General features: G+C 37.0%; 2 protein-coding genes across 15 annotated transcripts in view; one reads left to right on the forward strand and one right to left on the reverse strand.

Annotated features, from left to right (window-relative positions):
• Positions 1-1,304: 1,304 nt before the first annotated feature.
• fhl1a (four and a half LIM domains 1a) lies at positions 1,305-14,110 on the forward strand. 2 transcript variants are annotated; one of them, XM_055178481.2, is made up of 6 exons: positions 1,305-1,319; positions 10,742-10,923; positions 11,002-11,179; positions 12,180-12,349; positions 12,434-12,620; positions 13,305-14,110. In XM_055178481.2, the coding sequence occupies exons 2-6, from the start codon at positions 10,756-10,758 to the stop codon at positions 13,457-13,459; spliced, it is 858 nt and encodes a 285-aa protein (XP_055034456.1). In that variant the 5' UTR covers positions 1,305-1,319; positions 10,742-10,755; the 3' UTR covers positions 13,460-14,110. The 2 variants fall into 2 exon arrangements, with proteins under 2 accessions (XP_055034456.1, XP_055034455.1); XM_055178480.2 differs by lacking the exon at positions 1,305-1,319 and adding an exon at positions 7,331-7,524.
• Positions 14,111-14,114: 4 nt separating this feature from the next.
• Positions 14,115-24,179, reverse strand: part of map7d3 (MAP7 domain containing 3) — a 41,402-nt gene continuing 31,337 nt past the window's right edge. For all 13 annotated transcript variants that reach the window (XM_073854215.1, XM_073854213.1, XM_073854209.1 and 10 more), the window contains 10 exons: positions 21,532-21,662; positions 21,114-21,364; positions 20,704-20,839; positions 20,249-20,429; positions 20,063-20,167; positions 19,896-19,949; positions 19,731-19,800; positions 19,486-19,618; positions 16,806-17,047; positions 14,115-16,713 (listed from right to left, as the gene is read on the reverse strand). In XM_073854215.1, coding sequence (XP_073710316.1) covers positions 16,706-16,713; positions 16,806-17,047; positions 19,486-19,618; positions 19,731-19,800; positions 19,896-19,949; positions 20,063-20,167; positions 20,249-20,429; positions 20,704-20,839; positions 21,114-21,364; positions 21,532-21,662 — 1,311 coding nt within the window. In that variant the 3' untranslated portion in view covers positions 14,115-16,705. The remainder of the gene's footprint in view (positions 16,714-16,805; positions 17,048-19,485; positions 19,619-19,730; positions 19,801-19,895; positions 19,950-20,062; positions 20,168-20,248; positions 20,430-20,703; positions 20,840-21,113; positions 21,365-21,531; positions 21,663-24,179) is intronic.

A 24,179-nucleotide genomic window follows, 5' to 3' on the forward strand; every position in this document is an offset into this window, starting at 1 on the left:
AACACATATTTTGAAATGATATTTTCACAAATTAGCTGTGTGTAGATTATAATAGATAATAGAAACACTGTAAGATCATTTTTATTTCTCAGTATGCTTTGACATGATTGCTAAAAAAGCTGTTTCTCATACTAATGTCTTTATCACTGAAGTGGATATACAGCGTAGACACAGAACAGCTCTCTTTTTCCTTGGAAGTGTTTGCCCTATGATGAAGAGAGGTCAGGAGTGATGTAAGGATCAGGTATCGTCTCCCTTACATGGTCAGAACTGTCCATGATAGCACATCTTCACTGAAGAGGGATTTTTACTGCCCTTAAAACAACATTTACATCATCGGTTCACAGCAATGTTTGTCTATAATATAAATGATTCTTCTGTTTCGTTTCACGATGTAATAATAAACTGTAACCTTGGGTTAAAGAGATGTGCTCAAGTGATTTACTCTTCTTTGATAAATAACAAAAGTACAGATTTGTTTCTGAAGCACTTTCTGTACTACGTTTTCTCATATATTAGCATATTAACATATATTTCAAGTGAGCTGAACTGTAGTTGCTTTAAAGCATTCATTTTACCCATTGAAATGGTTGTTAAATTAATGAATACAATGCAATCGTTAAAAATGAATAATTTTATTTTCTAAATGTAAATGGATTTGCTCAGATATTTTCACAGGTTCATGGACCACAAATAACCATACCATGTGTCTGCTGCCGACAGACCATTCATACTATTTGTTCACCAGGTCATTGATGTATTGAACCATTTGGAGGCTCTCCAAAGACTCAAGAACTGATGACTGGCTGAAAGGTGATGATATTTCAGAAGTGTTGTTGATATTGCCTTGGCTGCATATATACACGACTATCATAAAGAAGAAATGTGTCTTTAAGTCTCATGGAATGTGTAAATGTATGTAAGGTCTTCAGCGTCAATGTTGTCTCTGTTGACATAAAGCATTATTATATACATTTCTCGTTTTAAATCTGAGCTATTTAAGTTTGCATGGAATATCAATTTAACAACTTTTAAATAGTTTATCTGTAGTGATTATAAAATGGTTTGCATTAAAATCATTATATTTCAAATATTAACTACTATTTCTGCGTTCCAGTGGGCTTTTAATGCACCATAAATGAAGCAGACGAAGTAAATTCCAGTGTGATGTCATTGTTGATATGAAGTCAAAGTATTTGGATGATATCCTGATGTTTTTCACTCCTCCTTGTGTGTGTATGTGTGCGTGTGTGTGTGCTGGGCTTTATAAGCACAGAGGCACTGGAGAGGAACTCATCATCTCTCATCCGCATTCACTGGTAAGTGTACATGTAAGATTACACTATACATAAATGTATGCATGCCTTTCTTTTTTAAAAACATTCTGTAATATATATTACGCTATGCATTGTATTTAATGTAATAGTTGTGTTATGACAATGTGTAAAGATTTTTCTAAAGATAAAATTTATTTTGTCCTAAAATTATGTAACGGGTAGACTTAACTATGACAGTACAAATGGTTTTATTATTGTTACCCAAAAAATACTGTGATATCTAAGTATAATAGTGTCGTACAATTCATAGATAGCCTACTATACTGTTTGTAACATTACCATGTAGTAAATATTAATTTACATTAGTTAAGTATTTACTCAACTTTATCATTACTTTAGTTAATACTACAAAATGCATTATGTATTAACAATTCATAGCAAATATTACAATATACTACAGTACACTACATTTTACTACAGTTTACTATAATAAATGCTAATGTACAGTATTTTGTGTAGATATTATTATTTATTGTTATTATTATTTGTCATTATTTTATCCTTTTGTGTGTTTTTAGTAACAACAGTTGCATCAATAAACTAACAGCCAGGTATATAAACGCTCAAGTGAAAAATCTGATTACAACTCAAAATTTTATAAAATGCATAACATCTTAATTGTGAGGTAACCAAAAACGATAATAAATGACAAAGGCCGCTATCCAAAGCCAGTCAACATTCCAATGTCATATCCTATTTATATCCAACCAAATGACAGTAAGCATTGTCCCATAATATTGTAGTTTTATGTAGTAAATTTGAGTAACAACAGCTTTCTGATCTCTGTGAAGTCGTTCAAGTGCCAGTTGTGCCAGCTTGTGTCAAGTTTCATCTGACTCACATCCTGTGTGCATTATCCACTGCCTGCACATTATTGTACATCCTCTATTCACACTTATAGCCTTAAACCTGATGATGCTCAGATCTCAGAAATAAAATATCATTTAAGGAGAGAAAGCATCCTGCCATATAAGGAAAATATAAGTCACCGTTTTATAATCCACTAGGTGGCATGTCACCTATAACCCAGCAGCTGTCAAAGGAAACCGTTTTTGGGATCCTAATTAGGTATTGCGGTGTTGTGGAGACCTCATTGTTTCCAGTAGAGGCGCAGTTAAGCCTCTGCATCTCTCTCTCTCTCTATAGTCCATTAAGGGGCGTGGCTAGACCCTGGTAACAACATCAGCTGAGTCTTTAAACAAAAATAAACATGTAGGTTACTACATATACCGGGTGTTTGACATGAACATGGTTCTTGCCCTGTGAAGTTTGCTCACAGTATGCTTTCATGTTTGACAAAATGTAGGGTATTGCTAAAAACAAAGTAATAGTAAAACAAAGAAACAAGTAATTCACAAGTATGCATTAAGAAGCTATGCATACTTATTATTAAAACATATATTACATATTTTACTAGTGAAAATAAGATTTCAGATATATTCAGATATATAGTTCAGTTGCCAGGGCCTACTCACACCCCTAAAACAATCATAAATGTTTTTATGACATTCACTCAATTGATTTAAGAAATTTGGAAAAAACTTTTTTGTGTGAGATTTGGAGAATAAAATCTCAATCTTGACTGCATTTAAGAAGAACTATGGCTAAATATATACTGTATGTAGTTGAACATATTTTGTTGGGCTTTATCAAGTCAACTTTCAGAAAAAAGGTACAAGGATTACAAAAGTTGTCACTGTACCTTTTTAAAAGGTATCGTCCCAGTGACAACCTTTGTACCTGTTTTTTTTTAGATTGTAACACTGTAAATGGTTTGCCACCATGTGCATGTTCTCAGTCAATAAAATGGAAAAGATTGGTATGCTGACCTTCAGGTTGTGACCACACATGTTGTTGTGTCCCTAACTGTGTATACTGCACAAACATCAGATGAGTCAGTAGTCTTTTAATAGGATTCTGATAAAAGAGATGGATTGAATATTGCAATACACACTGTCCTGAAACAAATGTGATATTAAATGTACAACACATAGAGGCTTTTATGTACACTGCAAAAAATGATGTGTTAATTTTTTACACATTGTGTGTGTCATGCCATTTAAGGCGTTATTTCATGTTGAAATAAATGAAAGGGACAACACAAGTTGTGTTAAAACAGTGATGGGAGTAACGCGTTACAGTTAATTACGTTAATGTAATTACACTACTTTTAGCGGTAACTAGCATGTAACAAAGTATTTTTTTTAAATCAAGCAACGCAGCTACAATTAGTGAAATTTAAATGAGTTAAATGTGTTGTCACTGAACTAACACACCTTCTGTGTTATTATTCATTGTGCCGTCCACCACGGTCCTGTGACATAAGATCAGAAATGTCTTGTCTGCAAGTGTTCATTTTTCACAAAATAGAGTAACGCGAGTAACCAACTCATTTAAATTTCACTAATTGTAACTACGTTACTTGATTTTAAAAAAATACTTCGTTACATGTTTATTACCGCTAAAAGTAGTGGAATTACAGTAACAGAATTAATTGTAACGCGTTACTCCCATCACTGTTTTTAACACAACTTGTGTAGTCCCTTTCATTTATTTTAACATGAAATAACACATTAAATGGCATGACACACACAATGTGTAAAAAATTAACACATAATTTTTTGCAGTGTATTAATGAAAAATCTAAATGTAGAGCTCTTACTTTTGGTAGCTTTATAGAATAGATTTAATAGATTACTTGAGTGTCAATAACAATAATAGGCTTGATAATAAAGATCTCTGGTGAATTATAAACTTTGTTTGGGAAAATAGGTTTATTCATTTTTACAAGCCATTAAAGCAACACTATGTAGTTTCCATGTAAAATGAATTACAGCTCCCCCATGTGGTTGAAAAGTGCAACAGTGCCTGGTATCAGACACTCTTCTGCAGGCAGGGGGAGGGGCGGGGCTGTGTGCTCTACCCTCCATCGCCACTTTCAGAGTGTGCTTGTAGCAGCTAGGAGGCTGCTCAGGTTGCAGCAACAGTACAATGTGTCCAGTTAAAAGTTGTTCTATCACTGAAATAATTTTAGAGACATTATTTAAAGGTAAAAAAACTACATAGTGTTGCTTTAAAGTGCTGCTTTCCAGCCATGCCTGCATTTTCCTTTTAAACCTCATTCAGAGAATTCTTCATTGAATGAATACATCATGTGTACACCGGGCAAACAGTCTTGGATCAGTATGGTAGAGAAAACTGGGTGTACGAACATCATCCATTATTAAGTAAAGAAGATTTAAGACATTTTAATGTTAAAGGAACACTCTACTTTTTGAAAACATGCTCATTTTCCAGCTCCCCTAGAGTTAAACATTTGATTTTTACCATTTTGGAATCCATTCAGCTGATCTCCGGGTCTGGCGGTACCACTTTTAGCATAGCTTAGCATAATCCATTGAATCTGATTAGACCATTAGCATCGCGCTCATGATGTTGTTACGCAGCGTCCAAAAATAGTCCGCTTGATAACTTTCAATAGCATGGAACTATTTTCGGGCACTTTGGTACGGCAGCAAAGTCCTTGATTATTACGCCAGAATAAGAGTATAGTTTCTAGCCATATCGGCCTAGAATGTCGCAAATTCTAATTTTTCGTCGGTCTTAGTACGCTATGTAACTACAGAAGAGTCAAGTTTTAAATAGAAAAACTCTTTGGTCACTTTAAGCTCAATGCTAATGGACTAATCACATTCAATGGATTATGCTAAGCTATGCTAACTGTGAGTTCACACCAGCCGCGTTTCGTGTCTACCGCGTCTAGTTTGCCGCTTGAACATTTTGAGTTTACTTGCTTCATTCACGCGTGAAATTCTAGTTATCGAGACATTCATGCGAAAATGTGCCTCATGGGAGGGGCTTCTGTAATCACGTAACTACTAGAGCAAGCTCCTGATTGGTTAATGTGTTTTTTCAGCAAATTTTTCAACTCACTTTCCCGCGGCACTGCTCAATTCGCGCCATTGAGCGGATATGGTCAATCGCGTCTAGCATTCCACGCTTAATGCCTCATTTGCGTCGTGAGACCTCCAGATGCACGTCAATGCTTCTTTACATTGACTTAACATTGAAATCACTTGCGCTTGACGCTTCTACCACGGCTGGGCTGAACTCAGCATTAAAGTGGTACCACCAGACTAAAGATCAGCTCAATGGATTCCAAAACGGTAAAAATCAAATGTTTAACTCTAGGGAAGCTGGAAAATGAGCATATTTTTAAAAAAATGGAGTGTCCCTTTAATTTTTTTTTAATTAATCTCAAAGGAGTTCAAAAATCTATGGTTGAATGATTGGCCCTTCAGATTAGGGGTTGAAGGACCTGAACTAATATGAATAATATGATCATATTAAAAGTCATTGCGTTTAGTTTATAGTTATTCAAAATCGTAAAGTTTTTTTTTCTAATTTGGACTTCGGTGCTTTGTGCTGTTATATCTGTAGATATTATATATGTAGAATCATTCTGGGTTTAAACTTTATTGAAAAAAAACAACAACAATGTGTTAAAGCTATTAGTGCTACAGACTTGCTCTGAATAGTTTAAAAAATATTAATATGAAATTATTGCAATACCCCCATCCCTATGGATGCAGATTTATGTGTTATGCTCTTTAACAGGGTTTGGATAAGAGATAAGCGGGGTTGTTTCAGTGTGATGCCAGGTTGACGGAGCAGCGCTATTTTAAGCCTACTAAAAGCACAGGCAATTGACAGTGTTTCCATAGACTTGGACAGACAAACAATGACTCATTTTAAAATGTCAACACTAAATCAAGACACAAAAACTTGCTGTACATACAGTATATGCCAACACAGATTATAAATAAATATATGTTTATAGTGCCCTTTGATGCACCATAGTATTTTTATTGACTGATAGCACTGTTGAAAATATTTCTCTGTCAATATCGCACACAAAAGAAGAAATATATGTGCAGAGGAAGAAAAAAGAATGTGTTGGTTGAATCTAACATTGTCTGTTTATTAAAAACAAGGTAGACTGTGTAACTGAAAGCATACAATATTTACTTCTGAATAATTTGTGCAGTAGAGTCTCATAGGATGTTTGTGTAAGTGTGTCGATTGCTTTTGTCCTTTCAAGGAAATCATTTATCTCATGTTACATAACATTTGTTTTAAGGATTGCTTAACTTTGAGAATGAATTGTCTTAGTCTGGTTTTGTACAGTGTCATGCTGAATCTTGGCTGACTCCATAAGAAGCATAGTTTTCTTCATGCATCACACCCAGCAAAAAGAAAAAAAAGAGTTTAAATGTAGGATCAATGCTCTTTTTAGGTAGAACAGAGCTGTAACTTGACTAATGTGAATAATAGCTTGCATCGTCAGAGGTGTTTTTAAAACTTGCATGGCCTGAAACAACATTTTTGGGGGGCAGACCCAGTCATCCTTGAGCCAAGTGAATAAGATATAGCACATGAAGATCTAAGTGTCTCCCATCACAGATCCCTAGGCAACATTCCCAGATGTCTCCTGATAAAGGTCCAGATTCAGTTTAAAAGACATCTGAAGTTACGTAACACTCCACAATGTTTCTTATGTTAGTAGCCCCTTAAGACCTCTGAGACACTGTGAGATCTGATCTGATGACTGACTACTGATATTTATGTTAACTCAATGACATTAAATAAGTTGAACTATTGTTTAAATGGACAAGCCAGAGTCAATACAAAGTTGACTTGTCTTGTAAGCACAGATAAACAAATTTTGTAAACTCATAAAGTTTAGACAATAGCGTTCTGAGTCCAAACATCAGACTATTGTGCATTGATGGATATTTCTGACTAATTTCAAAACTCTCTGACACATCAGATCCAGATTAAAGGCTAATTTTCTTATTCTCAATTCTGATGTCACAAGCAAGGAATTCAATCTCTCTCTCTCTGATCCCTCCCAGGCAGTTATCTTTTGCAGCATGGCCTAACAAGGAAAAGGCTGTTGCTTTGCCTAGGATTACTGGGTTTGGAAGAACAAGTCATGGGTGTGGTGGGCAACTGGGGGGCAGGCTGTTGGTTTTAGGGGGCAGCTGAGGTTGTATATATGTCAAATGCCCAAAAGAGATCAGTGGAGTTTCCCTGTAACTCACTGGCTGTATCTATCCATCCATCTCATTCTTTGGTTCAAGACTTTAGTCCCCAAAACCAGCTATGACTTTCTACAAACACTCAGGTAAATATGCGCTGTGTGGGGTAAAGGACGTCATAAAAACATCTGCTGGATTGGCCTGTAGATTCTCTTTTGTTGGTGTTCTCAGTGGTTTACTTATTATTATTTTGATCATTGACTTTATACATTGTGTTTTTATCTTTAAATGTATTGGAGCAATGGTGCTTTTTTTGTAGTTTGACCAGATTTGGTTTATGGTGATATTGGTTGTTTGGATTAATACAGTATGGATGTTATGAAGGATCTCTTGTTATTTTTAATCACTGTCTAACTACTCGGATTTATCACAGACAGGTAAACATTTCATTATGTGTGTAATTCGGATGGTCAGTCCACCCTACTGAAAAATCCAGCTAAGACCAGCATAAGATGGTGAGCTGGTTTTAGCTGGTCTCCCAGTTTGGTTTTGGCTGATATTGCTGATGTAAGCTGGTCTAGCTGTGTTTTGGTTCCTTTTTAAGCAGTTTTAGCTGGACTTAGCTGGTCAGGCTGGACGACCAGCTGACCCACCAGCTTTGCCAGACTGGGAGGACCAGCTTAAACAAGCAACTGCCACCTAAAACCAGCTTATGTTCAGTAGGGCAGCTAGTGGATGTTTGCTGTTTGCTTGCAGTATGTGTTACTGAAAAGAAAGGTCCACATCTAGATCTCTTATTATGGGTAATTCACACTGATCCAACAAAAGCCAACAAACACGGACATTTTGAGTTGGCTGAATTTGTTTGCATGGCTTTCATCATGTTTGTAATTGCTTTGGATAAAATCTAAATCAGTGTGAATTATCCTTTCGATTGTGGTTTAGTTAAGACCACTTTTATGATGTTTAAGAATTACACAGGACAGATAACAAACGTAACACTGAGCCTCATATTGTGTTTTACTAAATGATTTGTGCGTATCAAATAGGTGCCCCAGTTTGCTTTTTAAGCTGGTGGTGATGTTTTATTACTGTAATCGTCATGGTTCAATTTGATCTCCTTTTGACCTTTCAGGCAATGTTTGCTCTCTTCTTTGATTCCTTTTTTAACCGCTCTGACAGAGCAAGCAAACCATGAACAGCTGATGGACGCTATCCCAAAAGGCTTAGAGATGGATGTAGTGCTCAGGTCACAGGGATGGATGACTTCAAAAAAGCCGCAGTACAGCTACTGTGTACTTTAAAAAATTTGTGGACAGAAATAAATAAAACTATATCAAAACATATAATGAATCTAGATAAGAGATTTTGACAGGTCAGATCATTCAGTAGGAAATGTGAGGTGACTACCGTCAATTTAGTACACTGTCAAAAATACTTCAATTGGTAAGGCTTAAAAATGTGAAGTTTTTTCAACTTGAAGTGAGAAAATTTACGTGTATAAAACTTAATTTTTTATGTGTTACCAATTAAAGTATTTTTTTTAAAGTAGAGCTTTACTTTTTACAGTGTAGCCATTTTATTTGGTGTATTGATTACTATCAGCAAAACCATGATTTTACTACACTAACCATGTTTTTTTTTGTTTTAACTGTAGTAAAACCATGGTTAATTTTCGTAAGGGGGTACACATTATACATAACTAGGTGAGGAAAATAATTTTCAGGATTGTGAAAATCTAGATCTGTACTGCTTGTAAGATTGTAAAATTGTTGCTATGATAAAATCACTGGAATGTTAATGAATGTAACTGAGATGTTTACAACCGAGTGTTAACAATAGGATGTTGACAGAAGAAGGAGTCTCTACTTCTAAAAATACAGCTTGTCAACGGCCAAAAAATGCAGCTTTGGCACTATCAGACACGTTAGCGCCCACATCTGTGGGGGCGATTTGACCTCTGTCTTTTCATGCAGACTTTCCTAAGTTGTTTGGCATGTGGTTGCTATGATAGACTGTGTTGGCAATAGATGCTGAACAGCGGCTTAGGAGGAAAATCTACATCCCAATGATATTTTAAGATGCAACTGTATCAAACATACCGTAATAAACTAGTTTGTTGTTCACCTTGCCTGGCCAAACTGATTTGTATCTGATTTAGATGGCCATCCAGCCTACAAATGGCCCCAAAGCAAAAACCAGCTAACCAAACCATATAAAACAGGCATATCAGTCATTGCTTTAATGTTATTTAGATGCACTCAAAACATCATCTATAAACGAAACAGGAAATGTCAGAGGATCAGTCCATTAAGACTGGTAGAAATCAAACCCTCGAATCTAGAGATTGTTATTCTCCTCTGTGATATTCAATTATGACCTCTAGTGGTGATTTGACAAATAGCATCTTAAACATGAATGATTATCCAGTGATTCTTTACAGTCCCCGTAAAGTCAAAATTGAAGTTTTTAGGCTTTTAGCATAAAAATGTTTGCTTTAAAAAAATCTATAAACTTTAACAAAAATAAAAATATAAGCATTCGTCTTTCACTTTTGCCAATTCTTTATGACATCATTCTGCACTTAAGCTCTTGTCAGATTTCAGAATAGGAGGTACACTAAACTCGATTGGCTATTTGAAAGAGGGAGGAGCCAAATTTTTTACAATTTAATGTTATTTTGTTGGATTTTAGCTTTGCAGAATGTAGTTTACAACAAACAGTGAAGATAATGTAAAAATCTATAGCAATAAGTTTTACAAAAAAACAATTTCCCCCCCAAAAACAGTAGAGATAATAGGATAAAACATATATAAAAGAGAAGCATAAGAATGAATGATGAGCAGACAGGACAATGTTAAAGCACAACAAGGCTCCAGACTAACTTTTTTTTACTAGGAGCACAGTGGGCCCCAACTGAAAATTTTAGGGCCGCAACCAAAAAATTTAGGAGCACACACCGTAAATCAACATGCTAACCAAATAATCACATTTCTACAAATTTCCACTGTGTTCCTAATACATACTTTGATGATAGATGGAGAAAGTACAATGTGCTGTTTCAAATTCACTGTCACATCAGAAAAAAAGGTCAAATTTACTGCTCGCACATGTGCGAGTCTGGATGTAAAATTCAGTGGCACACTCTCAAATTTTGGTGGCATAATTGGTGGCAGTCTGGAGCCCTGCACAAGAAACATTTTCTATTTTTTCTTTAGTGGTTACGTTTACTTATTATTATAGCCTACCCTCTAATTTAGCTTTCAATGTATTTTAATTGTTTATAATGTATTTTACATTATAAAAGAATAACTGGGGTAAATTTTCTTTGCTTTATTTGTATTTTTGCTATTGTCCCTGCAGGTCCCCGCAGCTATATGAGCTCCACTATGACAGATCGCTTTGACTGCTTTTACTGCAAAGATAACCTGCAGGGTAAAAAATACATCAACAAAGATGATAAGCACGTGTGCGTGCGCTGCTTTGACAAACTCTGCGCCAACACCTGCGCTGAATGTCGCAGACCTATAGGCGTCGATTCAAAGGTGGGGATCAAAATAAAATACTTTAAAAGGTAATTACGTTTCGCCAAACTCACAGTTTTGTCTGTCTCCCCTGTCCAGGAGCTGACTCACAAGAACCGCCACTGGCACGAGGGCTGCTTCCGTTGCGCCAAATGCTCCAAGTCGCTGGCCAACGAGCAGTTTGCTGCCAGAGATGATGGAAAGGTCATGTGTGATAGATGCGGAGCTCGCGAGGACTCCGCGCGATGCCAGGCCTGCTACAAATTGGTTTTGCCAAGTAAGTTAAGAGTGTAGTACACGACAGTCAATTTCAAGTAAAGTTCACTCAAATATGAAAATTCTCGTTATAATTTACATTTCTTTCAGCTGAACACAAATGACTCATACCTTCAAAAAGACAAACAGGTCGCGTATCCATGGTAACATACAGATCAGCGCCACATAGATAACAGCGATTCTAAATTCTCTTCATTGGCGCCCGATGACGTCAAAGTACAGCGAGAGCGATTCGAGTAATGAGAGACGTCTAATTTCGACTCGCTCTCGCAGTACTTTTGCGTCATCCGCCTGTCAAGCCTATTGGTTTATCCTTGTAGAGATTTTGCTTATTGTTAAATCTCTTAAACACATTGATAATATTAAGAATAACAAGTTTATCAAAGCTTATGATGATATTATACTTCAATAATTATTTATTTTTTCCTATTTTTAAGCCTATTGGTTTCCTTGTGTCTGACGAAACACACATTACAGCTTGGTCACGAGAGATGCCTGAAAACCAAATAGATTTAAAGTTATAATTGTAAATTGAGAATTTTCGTTTACTGGATAAACTATTCATCCTTTCATTCAAAATAAACAAACTCTGAAAAAACAGTATTTGAAATACTACAATGAACCATCAGTTATTTACAACAGAAACCATACTTATATAGTGTGTTTTTGGGCCTTGCTCCAGTAGGATTCTGTTTGTTCCAAGGAGACCATTGTAGATTTTGTTAATACCCTTACAAATACGATTTTCATTAAAGGAAAAGTTCACAGACACAAAAATGTACTCACCTTAATGCCATCCTAGATGTACAAATGTAACTTCCGTCAGCTGAACACATCTAGAGTAGTGATTTTTTTTTAAAGCCCATCCATCATTTTTATTTTTTGGTGAACTATTCCTTTAAATCCATTAGAATATCTAGTATGGTTTATGTTGTTTTTCAGCAGAGAATATCTGGCTAAATTTGACTTTTGTTAATTATAGCTTGTGTGCTTCTTTGTAGGTTCTAAGAATGTGGAATACAAGAATAAAGTCTGGCACGAAGAGTGTTTCATCTGCTTTGAATGCAAGCAGCCCATCCGCAGCAAGACCTTTTTGACTAAAGGTGATGATATGTACTGCGGTCCCTGCCACGAGAAGAAGTTTGCCAAGAACTGTGCCCGCTGTAAAGAGGTCAGTTGTAAAGAATACTAAATGTTGGTTATATCATAGGTGCAAAATTTGCTTATTAATTGTCTTCACTTTCCAAATAATTAGCCCATTACCTCAGGCGGGATTAGCTATCAGGATAAGCCCTGGCACTCTGAATGCTTTGTGTGCCACACATGCAAGAAGCCTCTGGCTGGAGCTCGTTTCACTGCCCATGAAGATGATTTCTACTGTGTGAACTGCTATAAGGCTGATGTGGCCAAAAAGTGCTCTGGATGTCAGAATCCCATTACAGGTAAAAATAAATATGCATTATTAAATGGGCATTCACACACAACTAAAGGAAAATGCTTTGCGTAGAGGATGTTCTGCAAAATTAAATGGTGTCATATAAACATATTTGCAACAATCTGTATGTGGATCTCTTGTATCTTTTCCAGTTAAGGAGGGTTTGGGCTAATATTCCAGGCTCCAATCCCTCCCATCAGACACCACCCCAAATATGCTTTATTATCATATTTGATTACATGTTAAAGGAACAGTATGTAGGATTGTGGCCAAAACTGGTATTGCAATCACAAAACTTGTGGCTAAAACTGGTACTGCAATCACACAACTGGTGGCCAATACACAAAATGACAACATAAACATCAGTTGAGAGCTGCAACTCCACTTTTTAAATGACAATATCCTGGCCGGACATAAGTATTTGAAATGAAAATGATTTCTTAATGTCTAGTGACATATCAGGGCCATTTTATGATTAATTGATATACATTTCTTACATACTGTTCCTTTAATGCATGTGAATAACATAAGAGTCTGGCTTTTTTTTTAAATTAATTTATAGTAAATGATTTTTGTTAGTTGTAATGTAATTGGTATCACACCTCTTTAATGACACCTTTGAGGAATCTTTATATACATAGCACAAAAGGGAAACAAATTAAGTGTATATCTGATGTCCACTGTGTTCCAGGGTTTGGGAAAGGGACCAACGTGGTGAACTACGAAGACAAGTCCTGGCATGAATACTGCTTTAACTGCAAAAAATGCTCTCTGTCCCTGGCAAACAAGCGCTTTGTCATCAAAGAAGAGCACATCTACTGCACTGACTGCGCCAAAAAACTGTGATGGCCTAAATGAAAGATTAATAATGCAACAAACGAAATTAAGATCGAAAAAGGCATCAAAATTTAGTATAGCTTTGAGTGTTTAACTAAACAGAAGATCAGTGATATTGTTGTGAATTAATCACTGTAGGAAACTATTTTGTAAAAAACTGATGAGTACAACTATCATAAACATATTAGCAGTTTTTGCAAAGCTTTGGTGAAATTGTAAACTGATGTAATGGAAATACAATGAGCATTGCTTTTAAAAATATTTTAGTATAGCTTCATGATGCTTTGTTAAGTATATCTTTTAATTTGTGCCTTGCTTGTAGTGATCAACCGATGTTTTTCTTTTTTTAAGGACTGATTTTTTTTAAGGAAGCAATGTGGCCAATTGGCTGCTATAACACAATTTTGTAACAATGATTTATCGGTCAATTGCAGCAATTAAAAATTAAAATATCTGCCGATACATCGGGGCACTGCAACATATCGGTCTATCACTACTTGTTAGGTTCTTTGAATTGTTGACATTAACATGTTAGTTTTAAATCCTCAATATTAAATCTTACATTTAAGCAGTGTGATAGATTGAAAATAAAATATCCTGCCAATAAATCCGCAACATGTACACTTATTAAGTAAAGTAATAAATGACTGCAAACAACAACATATCCTTTTTATCTTTCGAAACTTTATTTTAACAATTTATATTTTCCCAGTACACTTAGATCTATTTACAAATATAATTTGTGGTCAAGGCAAATTCAAGACAAGACCCTGCTCTAACAAAAGCAGATCCTATCCATGACCCTGGTCGAATAGAGTGATTGTCATGGCCGAGGTAAGCTCACGTGACTCGTTAGGTATTAATATATGAAAATAAAATACAGCCTATTCTGCATCTAAGGCACCGTCCTATTTTATCCCTGTATTGGAGATTAAAGAACAGCTTTAGTTCTGATGTATACAGTACAAAGGGCTCTGTTAGTGGAAATGACATCTGCATTTGGATTTAACGTGTAAACTGGCTGTGCTAGTGCATTAAAAAAAGAAGCAAACACAACTAACATACACACATGCTTTATCATTTCAGCAGCAGCCACACAACTCGAAGCAACGTTTTGAAATAAGTTTTGTGTTTTAAGAGTATTATAAGTACATACGAAAGGCCAAAACAGATCACAGTTATTTCCAAATCGCACTTAACGTACACGTATTACGTCTGGCGTCAAGCACTGATCACTTCTATAACCTCCACAAACAAAAATTTCCACTAAAGCTCCTGAGTCAAAGAATCCTTATCATACGACATAAGGTAAAAATCACATTTTTGCATATAAAATAATGTAACATAAATTCTTATATATATATATAGTTGGAATGATAATGACAAATTAGTAAACACAAACTGAACCGGTGTTTTTTTCTAAACCCAGTTACACTTGAACTGGATTATTCAAAGATTTTTCCCCACTCGAAAGATACATCAAATATAGTACACATAGCCTTTTCCACCAAGATCCACTCAACTTCAAATCGCCAAAACCTCACACCTAGTCTACTAGTGCGGAGGTCACCTGCACATATCCATCAATTACTACCTGCCTTGAATCTTCTGGCTGCAAACGTTTACCAAAATTTCCATCTATTAGTTAACCTCACAGCAGCTTCGTACTTGCACCCTCACCCTACTTTCTTTTGTCCTTCTTGCAACATGTCTAACAGGCTGATGCTATATAACCTGTTGTGCTGAACCAGTAATTAATCTGATCTTTGAGTATAGTAACAGCATTTCATTCTGTGGTAGACGTATCCCACCACACCGTAAAGTACGCTAACAGAAATCCTATCAAAACATACAGTATTTCCCCCAAATATGGCCAATATCAGCCTAATACTGATTATTTACATAACACTTGTATATGCGGAAATGTAATTTTAAATATATGTATGTATTTATGCATATTTAGGACTATTTTTATTATATAAAACTAAGAGGGCACTAAGATATAAAAGTGTATACCGAGAATAGAGTTACTGTATACATAAGGACCTAATAGCACAGTATAACCCTGAGGGGACTTTGGGCATTTGAGAACATATTAAATCATTCAAGTTTAGATGTTGAAACAACAAACACATTTGTTCAAACCCCTGGGGAACAGACACCAGAACCATGCAGAAACCTTATCAAGTGTGCAAGAGGTTACAGTAATATAATAGAGCATAGATACATGCAGACATCGGATGTTATTTTACTTAAATTAGATATTTGTTACTAGTCATACTTATGTACAGAACATGACAGTCAACGATACAGTAACTTACTACAGAACAGTAACATACAACATAAAAACCAAGTGTTATTATCATGCCTATCTGCAATTGAGCTGTGCCTCAGAGCCCAAGGCAGTACGGCCGTCTCACGCTCAATTTTAAGTATAATCAGTCTGGTAAGCGGTTTCAATGAAATATCTAGACGAAGATTTGCTATTTACAAGTGATACGCAGTAGGAATGCTTCGAGCGGTCTACACATCTAGAGAGGATATAGTGTTAAACACTATACTGGCTGTGGTTTCACACATTGAAGTCAGTGGTGGAGTTATTTCAAAGCTATTATTTTGGAGCCGCGAGAAAGAGAAGCTAAGAGGAAAATATCCTGAGGTGAAATTAAAAGTACATCATCATAACTCCACACCAGCAGCCCGTCTGTGTTTATGACAGATTCCAACTTGGGTCACATTCCTGAGCTTTGCTCATGGGGTTTTAAGGAGTACGAGTTTCAAACCTCTGTGTCGGCCCAAAAATGTGAGCTTTCTCAATGAGCAAATCGCTTTACGCATAATAACCCACAGCATCATTCTATAAAATGTGTAATTTGCCTATGCCGTGTAAAAAACGTGCACATGGTATTTTCCAAAAAAACCCAACAGGAGACAGCAGCCATTTTAAATGTGAATAAATTAAAGTCGTCCCCACATTTAAAAGACAACGTGAAACGCATGTAAGGAAAAACATATGCTGATGATACACAAATATTATATGTGTAGAGTTAAGCGAACGCAAACACAACAAAGGAACCCATTATTTTCCCTGAAGCACTTCATTTGTATTTTCTTCCAACTTCTCCTGCTAAATCCATCCATTATCTGATGTGCAGAGGCACTGTGTACTTTCCTGGCTGTTCAGATGAGTCCCAGTGCTCAGACGATGGACTCATGGAGTGTTATACCCAGCGGGCCCTAAACGGACCAGTCCATTCACATCTCGGAGAGCAAAAGAGAAACAAGTCGTCAGTTCTACAATCCCTATAAAAAACAATACAAGTAATACATCAGCCAAACATTTGAAAGCCCTCACCGGACAGGGCTTCAATAGGCGGGGCTGGATGTAAGGAGCTTGTTTTATCTTCAAAGGCCACTCTGGGTCCTTCGGGGCCCCCGTCGTCCATCAGAGGTTTGCTTTTTGCATGAACGCCCAGGTCGATCAGCTCCTCAAAGCTCCAGGGTCCACCTTTACCATTTAGTCCATCCACCAGGCTCACATTAGAGTCCTCGTTGACAAACTCAGAGCCTTCTATCAGGCAGGATTTAGGAGGAGGGCTGCAGGAGATTATGCAGAAATGTTAAACGCAGGTGTGTATTGTGTGCAGCAGTGCAGGACTAGTGTCAACAAAACTATATATAAACTTTCTCTAAATCAACCGCTTGTGTCACATGTACCACCATAGCCATATCATTATGGCAGTGTCAACATAAACTCATATGAAGAGCTCAGATGCAAAACCCTCAAAGTACGTCTGACATATTTTCTTCTAAATTTGCATTTTTAACCAGACTCTTAATGGAATCTGCCAAAAAGCTGTATTTTTGAATAGCCTGAGGCCAGATAGAGTGGATTTGAGGTGAAGGTATTTGATGAATAATACACGGAGAAACAATTTGGTTAGCATTAGGGATGTTAATATTGAAAAGGTTAACCGTAGGTAAGAATTTATCAGTTAAAAAAAAAAATGTGTTAACGCACGATGGGTATCGACACGTGCCTACAGACATTTCACCACTTTTCTATCCTTAATTTGTGAATGGCCTGTAAATGACGCAAATTATTGCTGCCCTGACGGTCTGGTAAAATAATAATTTGTACAAGAAATCATTTCTAATGCATATGTGTCCGTGCTTGAGTATGGATTGGAAGCTGCACGGAGACCTTCGCTGATCGCCTCTGTCCTAGACCCTGCCCATAAAACATCTCTCTTTTTGAAAAAACAGAGAAAACCTTTTTTAGAAATGGCATTGGTAGATGAAAATGAGACAGGGGTCTCAAACTCAAACTGGCTTGGGGCCATTTCTGAGATCGACATTTCATTGGAGGGCCACAGAGCTATTTTAACGTTTAAAAAAAAGTACATTTCTGTAAATGTACTGTTTAAATTCTATTATTTAATGTATAATACTTAAAAATATATACGCAGTGGTTTTTAATTATTTTATAAAAATAAATCTTTTCTTAACCTTATCTTAAATAACTAAGGCCTATTAAAACAAATTCAATTTCTAAATACATTTATGAACTATTAAACTATTATTACATTTTTACCACCAGTAAGTGTTTCTGTTTTAATTTATTTTGGATAGTATTGAATTCATTATGTTTCATCTTTGTTATTTCACAGTTTTAATTAATAAAAAACGAATTGTTAGACGCGACATGTAAACGAACCCTTAAATGTTTACATCAAAAATCAACCAAATATGAAACTAAGTGAATAAAAATCTTTCTGCGAGCCAGATTATGTTATATTGTTAAGAGGTGACGTGGGCCGCAGAGAGGGGGAGGACGGGCCGAAAATGGCCAACAGGCCGGGAGTTTGAGACCACGGCTCTAGACTGATCGAGTGCTCTTTGATAATGTAATGTTATGTAAAAATTTTATCATGTATGAATCCTGGTTCTGTTGTTGATCTGTTGCTGCTGTTAAAGCAACACTATGTAGTTTTTTTACCTTTAAATAATGTCTCTAAAATTATTTCAGTGATAGAACAACTTTTAACTGGACAAATTGTACTGTTGCTGCAACCTGAGCAGCCTCCTAGTGGCGGTGGAGGGTAGAGCACACAGCCCCGCCCCTCCCCCTGCCTGCAGAAGAGTGTCTGATACCAGGCACTGTTGCGCTTTTCAACCACATGGGGGAGCTGTAAGTCATTTTTACATGGAAACAACATAGTGTTGCTTTAACATGTTCAAATAAAAAAAAATGAATGTATTGTTTTTACCGGGTCACAGACAACCATCAATTATAGTTTTACATGTTTCCATCACTATGATTTTAGGTGCATTTTGAAGTATTGCATTAAAAACGGGTGATGGAAATGCCAAATTTCGATTAAGAATCCCTTAATTCGCAAAAAATTATGTGGAAAAGAGTAAATGCGAATAATGGGAGAAAAAACGCATTTGGCGAATTAATTCTGATGTAGGGAACATTAAACCCACGTGACTGCCCCTCTAGCTGTTACCGTTGTCTTCACCATATATTGGGCTTGACATTGTTGCAATGTCCTTGCTGTTAGTGCCTTCATCAAGAATGCTGCATTTCTTCTTCTGTGCACAGCATTTAGTTTGGCACTTACAAGCTACACTGCTAATAAACTAATAATTGCTCCACCGTCACTACATGCAGTCCTGTCTCCATTTGTCAAGCATGCCTTGTTTTGTTTACTGTTGGTTACTAGGTCACCAATACCACCGTCATTCGCTCAAACAACTTGATGAAAACCCCCCATTTTTGGAAACCCAGCTAATGACAATTTAATATTAAAATCTTATCAGTTAACGATTAATATTCAGTTAACAAGCTGTGGGTGTCGGTTTTGAAAATTCACTGAAATGAACATCCCTAGTTAATATCATTATCTCATCTGACAGAGGTTTTTGCATCTGAGCTCCTCATATTAACTTATATCACACAATAATTTATCACCATCATTGAAATAATTAATTTCCTTTAAATCTTGACTAAAAACAGTTGATTTCTGTACCTGTCCATTGATGGATTCTCTGTGCTGGGTCCATTGCTGTTCTCCTTACTCTCCTCATCTGTTTCTCCATTCATACCTGAAAGTGTCTCATCCACAGACTCCACACTCTTCTCCGAGTCGACTGCCTGATTCTCTAAACGTTGATTAAAACACACACTAGTTATTTCATCCTATATACAAAAACTGAGCCTTTGACAATTCATACTTGAAGGCTTAAATAAATGCTGCCGATTCAATACACTAACCCTTATTATTTTCACAGTTTAGTTGGTCCTCAACCTCATCTCCATTGTCATCAGTCATGCCTTCAAAACTCTGAGAAACAAAAAAACACAAAGAAAAAAGCATAAGCAAATCTAACATAGTACAAATGCCTCAATAAACTGTGCTTGTGCTGTATAACAACTTGCCTTAAAATCAGTTTGGTCTGTTTTTCTGGTTCTCTTCATAATTTCTTCAATTCTCTGGTGATGGAGAGATAAAACAACATTCAGCCTTGTTGCAGCACACTTATATTACTTTTCTAAATATATATGCGATACAATAATGTAATGCAACAGTCAGTGTCAACATTCACCTTCCTTCTCTCCATGCGTTCCTGTTGGTTTTTCTGCATAATGAGTGCTCTCTCCAGGCGCTGCTTCTCTGCCTCCTCTGCCGCCTTTGCTTCAGCCTCCTCACGCTGCCATTGGACAAACAACATGTCAATCACCCAACTAACAAATCATCAGCTCTATGAGGGTTTGGTGCAGCTCCAACTAACCTCTCTCTGTAGCTCGGCCTGCTTTTGCTGCTCCTCCAGTTCGTTTTGCTGCCTCTCCTCCTCTGCTTTAATAGCCTGCTCCTCCTCTTCTCTCTTCCGCTCCTCCGCCAGCCTCTTCTCCTCCTCTATGAGCCTCAAACGCTCCTCCTCTGCTTGTCGCTTCTCCTCCTCTTTCCTTAGCCTGTCAAGATACTTTACGTGAGGCTCTTTGGTAAATATTTGAATTTAGCTTGAACAAATGCATGACCATCCAACTTTCACATGCCTTCTGTGTCACATGAACATCTTTAGAAAAAAAGCCTGTGTGTTTGCGCTTGTTATTCATTAAGGGCTAAAGAAAATAATGCATGAGGTTTTTGATTGTTATATCCGAAACCAGTTTCACCAGAAAGTTTAATTGGCCGTGAACAGCGAACTGAAACACATCAATGAAGAAGATAATACAATAAATGTACCTCTCCTCCTCTTCTCTTTGTATACGGAGTTGTTCCTCTTTCTCTTTCTGCTCACGTGCCAGACGTCGGTTTTCTGCCAGGATCTTGGAAGCCTCTGCGGCAGAGCTGGTACCTGCCATGGCTTTGGAATTAGATTCTGAAAGCACACGCATGCATTAAGAAAATTAACACTTCCTTAAGTGCCAAATTAAAGTGCAACAAGCACCTGCTATAGCAATATACCAACTTTTTTTTTTTGAAGAACAATGGAAGCACAAGTGTACTTCCAGCAGAGGGTGCTGTTGGTCAGTAATGAATTGTTAAGAAGTATGAACAAACTCTGTAACCCCAGTATTACTTGTCCATGTCAGTACAATATCTAAATGGAGGTCTTTATACCAACTGTGCTCATCAAAATTGTCTACACTCACCTTCTTTGGTTTTGGCTATGGGTGCTGGGCTAGGTGTGGGGGTGGTGATGGCTTCTGGAGTCTGGGGAGTGACGGGCATCATAGGAGACATATCCTTTGGCTTGGGGTCCCTCTTGCGAAGGGTGGGGGGGCCGGTGGGTGTAAGAGCAGGTTTCTGAATGGGTGGAGGTTTGGATGTGGTAGATGGTTGAGGGGACGGAGGTCGTTGTTTCAGGCCACTAGGGGAAGAAGGACGAAGTCGAGGACTCTGCCTAAAGGAGGCAAATGCATAAATAAAAGAGGAGGTTAAAGAGATGGCCTTTCACATAATTGTGCTATATACAATGGGAGATGCAATTCGAGCAGCAGATCGTAAAAGTTTCAAATCAAGAGATCAGGTTAGAGCGAAACCACTGCAGGGTAAATCTGAGGGCCTTACTTGGCTGCTCCAGGTGAGGGCGCTCTTGGGGCGGTGGTGTTAGCAGGTGGGGCAGGTGAGGGGGATCGATGACGAGTCGAAGGTGAGGCAGGACGTTTTCCTACTGGTGATGTAAAACGCTTCTCAGCTTTCTGTTAAATAAGGACAGGTGGAAAAAATAACAGTGTGACTAACCTTATTCAAATGATGAAGTAATGACCACGCCCACGTGAAATGTGTACTCACAGAGATTATTTAAATGCATGACATTTAACGTTTCTGATGTCCACCATTATTTCACTATTCTGATGCTTTTAACTACCAATAAGATTATAATAGTGTGACTGGCATGGCCGCTTACAATATTAAAGGGCACATATTAACCCATTTTTACAAGATATAATACAAGTCTAAGGTGTGCCTACAATTTGTCTGTGAAGTTTTAGCTCAAAATACACCACAAATCATTTGTGATATGTAGCATGTCCAAAATGGCCCTATTTGGGTGGGAGCAAAAAATGCTGTTTCATGTCTGTACCTATAAATGCACATGAGCTACAGCTCCTCACTCCCTTACCAACAGACAGTGAGCGCTTTTGGTTAAAATAGATCTGATTCCTGTAAATACAGTAGTATATTTAGCCACATTAGCACTACAATGTCCCGTTTAGAAAAGCTTTTGGGCAAAATTAACCAGTCAGTTAGTGGCCCTGGGCGAGGCTTTGTTTTTGTGATGTCACATTAACAAGAGAATGAAAACAGCATGTCTAATGAGACTGCTTTGGTTTAATGGGGTTTAAAAAAGAAGTATAGAGTGGATTATTTCATTGTAGGGTTGCTGTGTTCACACACTGCCAACACACATTAAAGGATTAGTCCATTTTCTTAAAAAATAAAATCCAGATAATTTACTCACCACCATGTCATCCAAAATGTTGATATCTTTCTTTATTCAGTCGAGAAGAAATTATGTTTTTTGAGGAAAACATTCCAGGATTTTTCTCATTTTAATGGACTTTAGTGGACCCCAACACCTAACAGTTTAATGCAGTTTAAAATTGCAGTTTCAAAAGACTCTAAACCATAAGGGTCTTATCTAGCCAAACGATTGTCATTTTTGACAAGGAAAATAAAAAATATGTACTTTTAAACCACAACTTCTCGTCTATCTCCGATCATATGATGTGCCAGCGCGACCTCACGCAATACGTCATCACGTCAAGAGGTCATGGAGGACGTATGCAAAACTACGCCCCAGTATTTACAAGTGTGGAGAAAGAGGACCGTTCTGACGTTGTTGAATGATACTAATTAATGTCTTTGTGTCAGTTTATTGTTTATAATGGTGAGCAAATGTGCGTTTCATACATGTAACATTTGACCTTTCCGCGGCATTACGCAATTACGTGAGGTCGCGCTGGCGCCTCACAGGACTGGAGATAGACGAGAAGTTGTGGTTTAAAAGTGCATATTTTTTATTTTTCTTGTCAAAAATGACAATCGTTTCGCTAGATAAGACCCTAATGCCTCGCTTGGGATCGTTTAGAGTCCTTTGTAACTGCAATTTGAAACTGCATTAAAACTGTAAAGTGTTGGGGTCCATTAAAGTCCATTAAAATGAGAAAAATCCTGGAATGTTTTCCTTAAAAAACATAATTTCTTCTTCACTGAACAAAGAAAGACATCAACATTTTGGATGACATGGTGGTGAGTAAATTATCAGGATTTTTTTTAAGAAAATGGACTAATCCTTTAATGTCCAAACACCTTGTAAAATTGGATTTTTAAAATTTAAAATTCATTCCACATAATCCTGCAAATTTAGCTCAGAAAATAGGAAAGTAGTCTATTTATGTCTGCAAAAGCCAGATATAAAGAACAAAACCCCCCGATTTGTGCTCGCTATGTAGTGTTCACTATTTAGACCAAACCAGAACACAATGTCTGTATCACTCACTGCAGCTGCATTTATATTGCTATCAACAATCAGATAATCTATTTTTAATCTGCTGTCCACATGCTCAGAGTGTCAATGGGACAAGTATGTAGGACAGACTTAAATGTGTCCACCACGTTTTCAGCCCTGACTCCACATGATCTTTTAACCGATTATGAACTAGATCAGATATACTGTAAGACTGCTTAAGGGCCCAAGCCACTGGAGAAGGAAGAGAACAGCCCGACAATCAAAAGGAAATATGTCAGCTCGAATTTACATTTCTCCACTAAAAGAGAGCTTTAGATTCCTTCTGGGACACACGCACACCGAGAGCTCATCCAGTGCTGCTTATATTAAACTGAAGTGACCACTTCTAAACCTCTTTATGCACGATTAAACTATAACATGTAATTCATATCAGATTACTTTAGTCTAAAAAGTTTGAACTTTCACCAAGTCTGCAAAACAGCAAAGTGAATCATTGTGTGAGGTTTCACTGTGCCTACTTTTACAACAAGGCCACACGCTTGCAAAGTATACACGTTTGCATAAGGGATTTTTACCATCCTTTCGTTTCTCTGGCTTTTAGGGCTTTAACAGAAAGTGACTGATCTTTCCGGTACAGATTGCTTAAGCTGGGATCAGATAGTGTTATTCAGATCGGACTGCTCACTGATTAACGTCAGGGATAAATCCAAGCTGTTTTGCAAAGCAAACCATATTACATGAT

Source organism: Misgurnus anguillicaudatus, chromosome 16 (assembly GCF_027580225.2).
Source record: "Misgurnus anguillicaudatus chromosome 16, ASM2758022v2, whole genome shotgun sequence".
Taxonomy (NCBI): domain Eukaryota; kingdom Metazoa; phylum Chordata; class Actinopteri; order Cypriniformes; family Cobitidae; genus Misgurnus; species Misgurnus anguillicaudatus.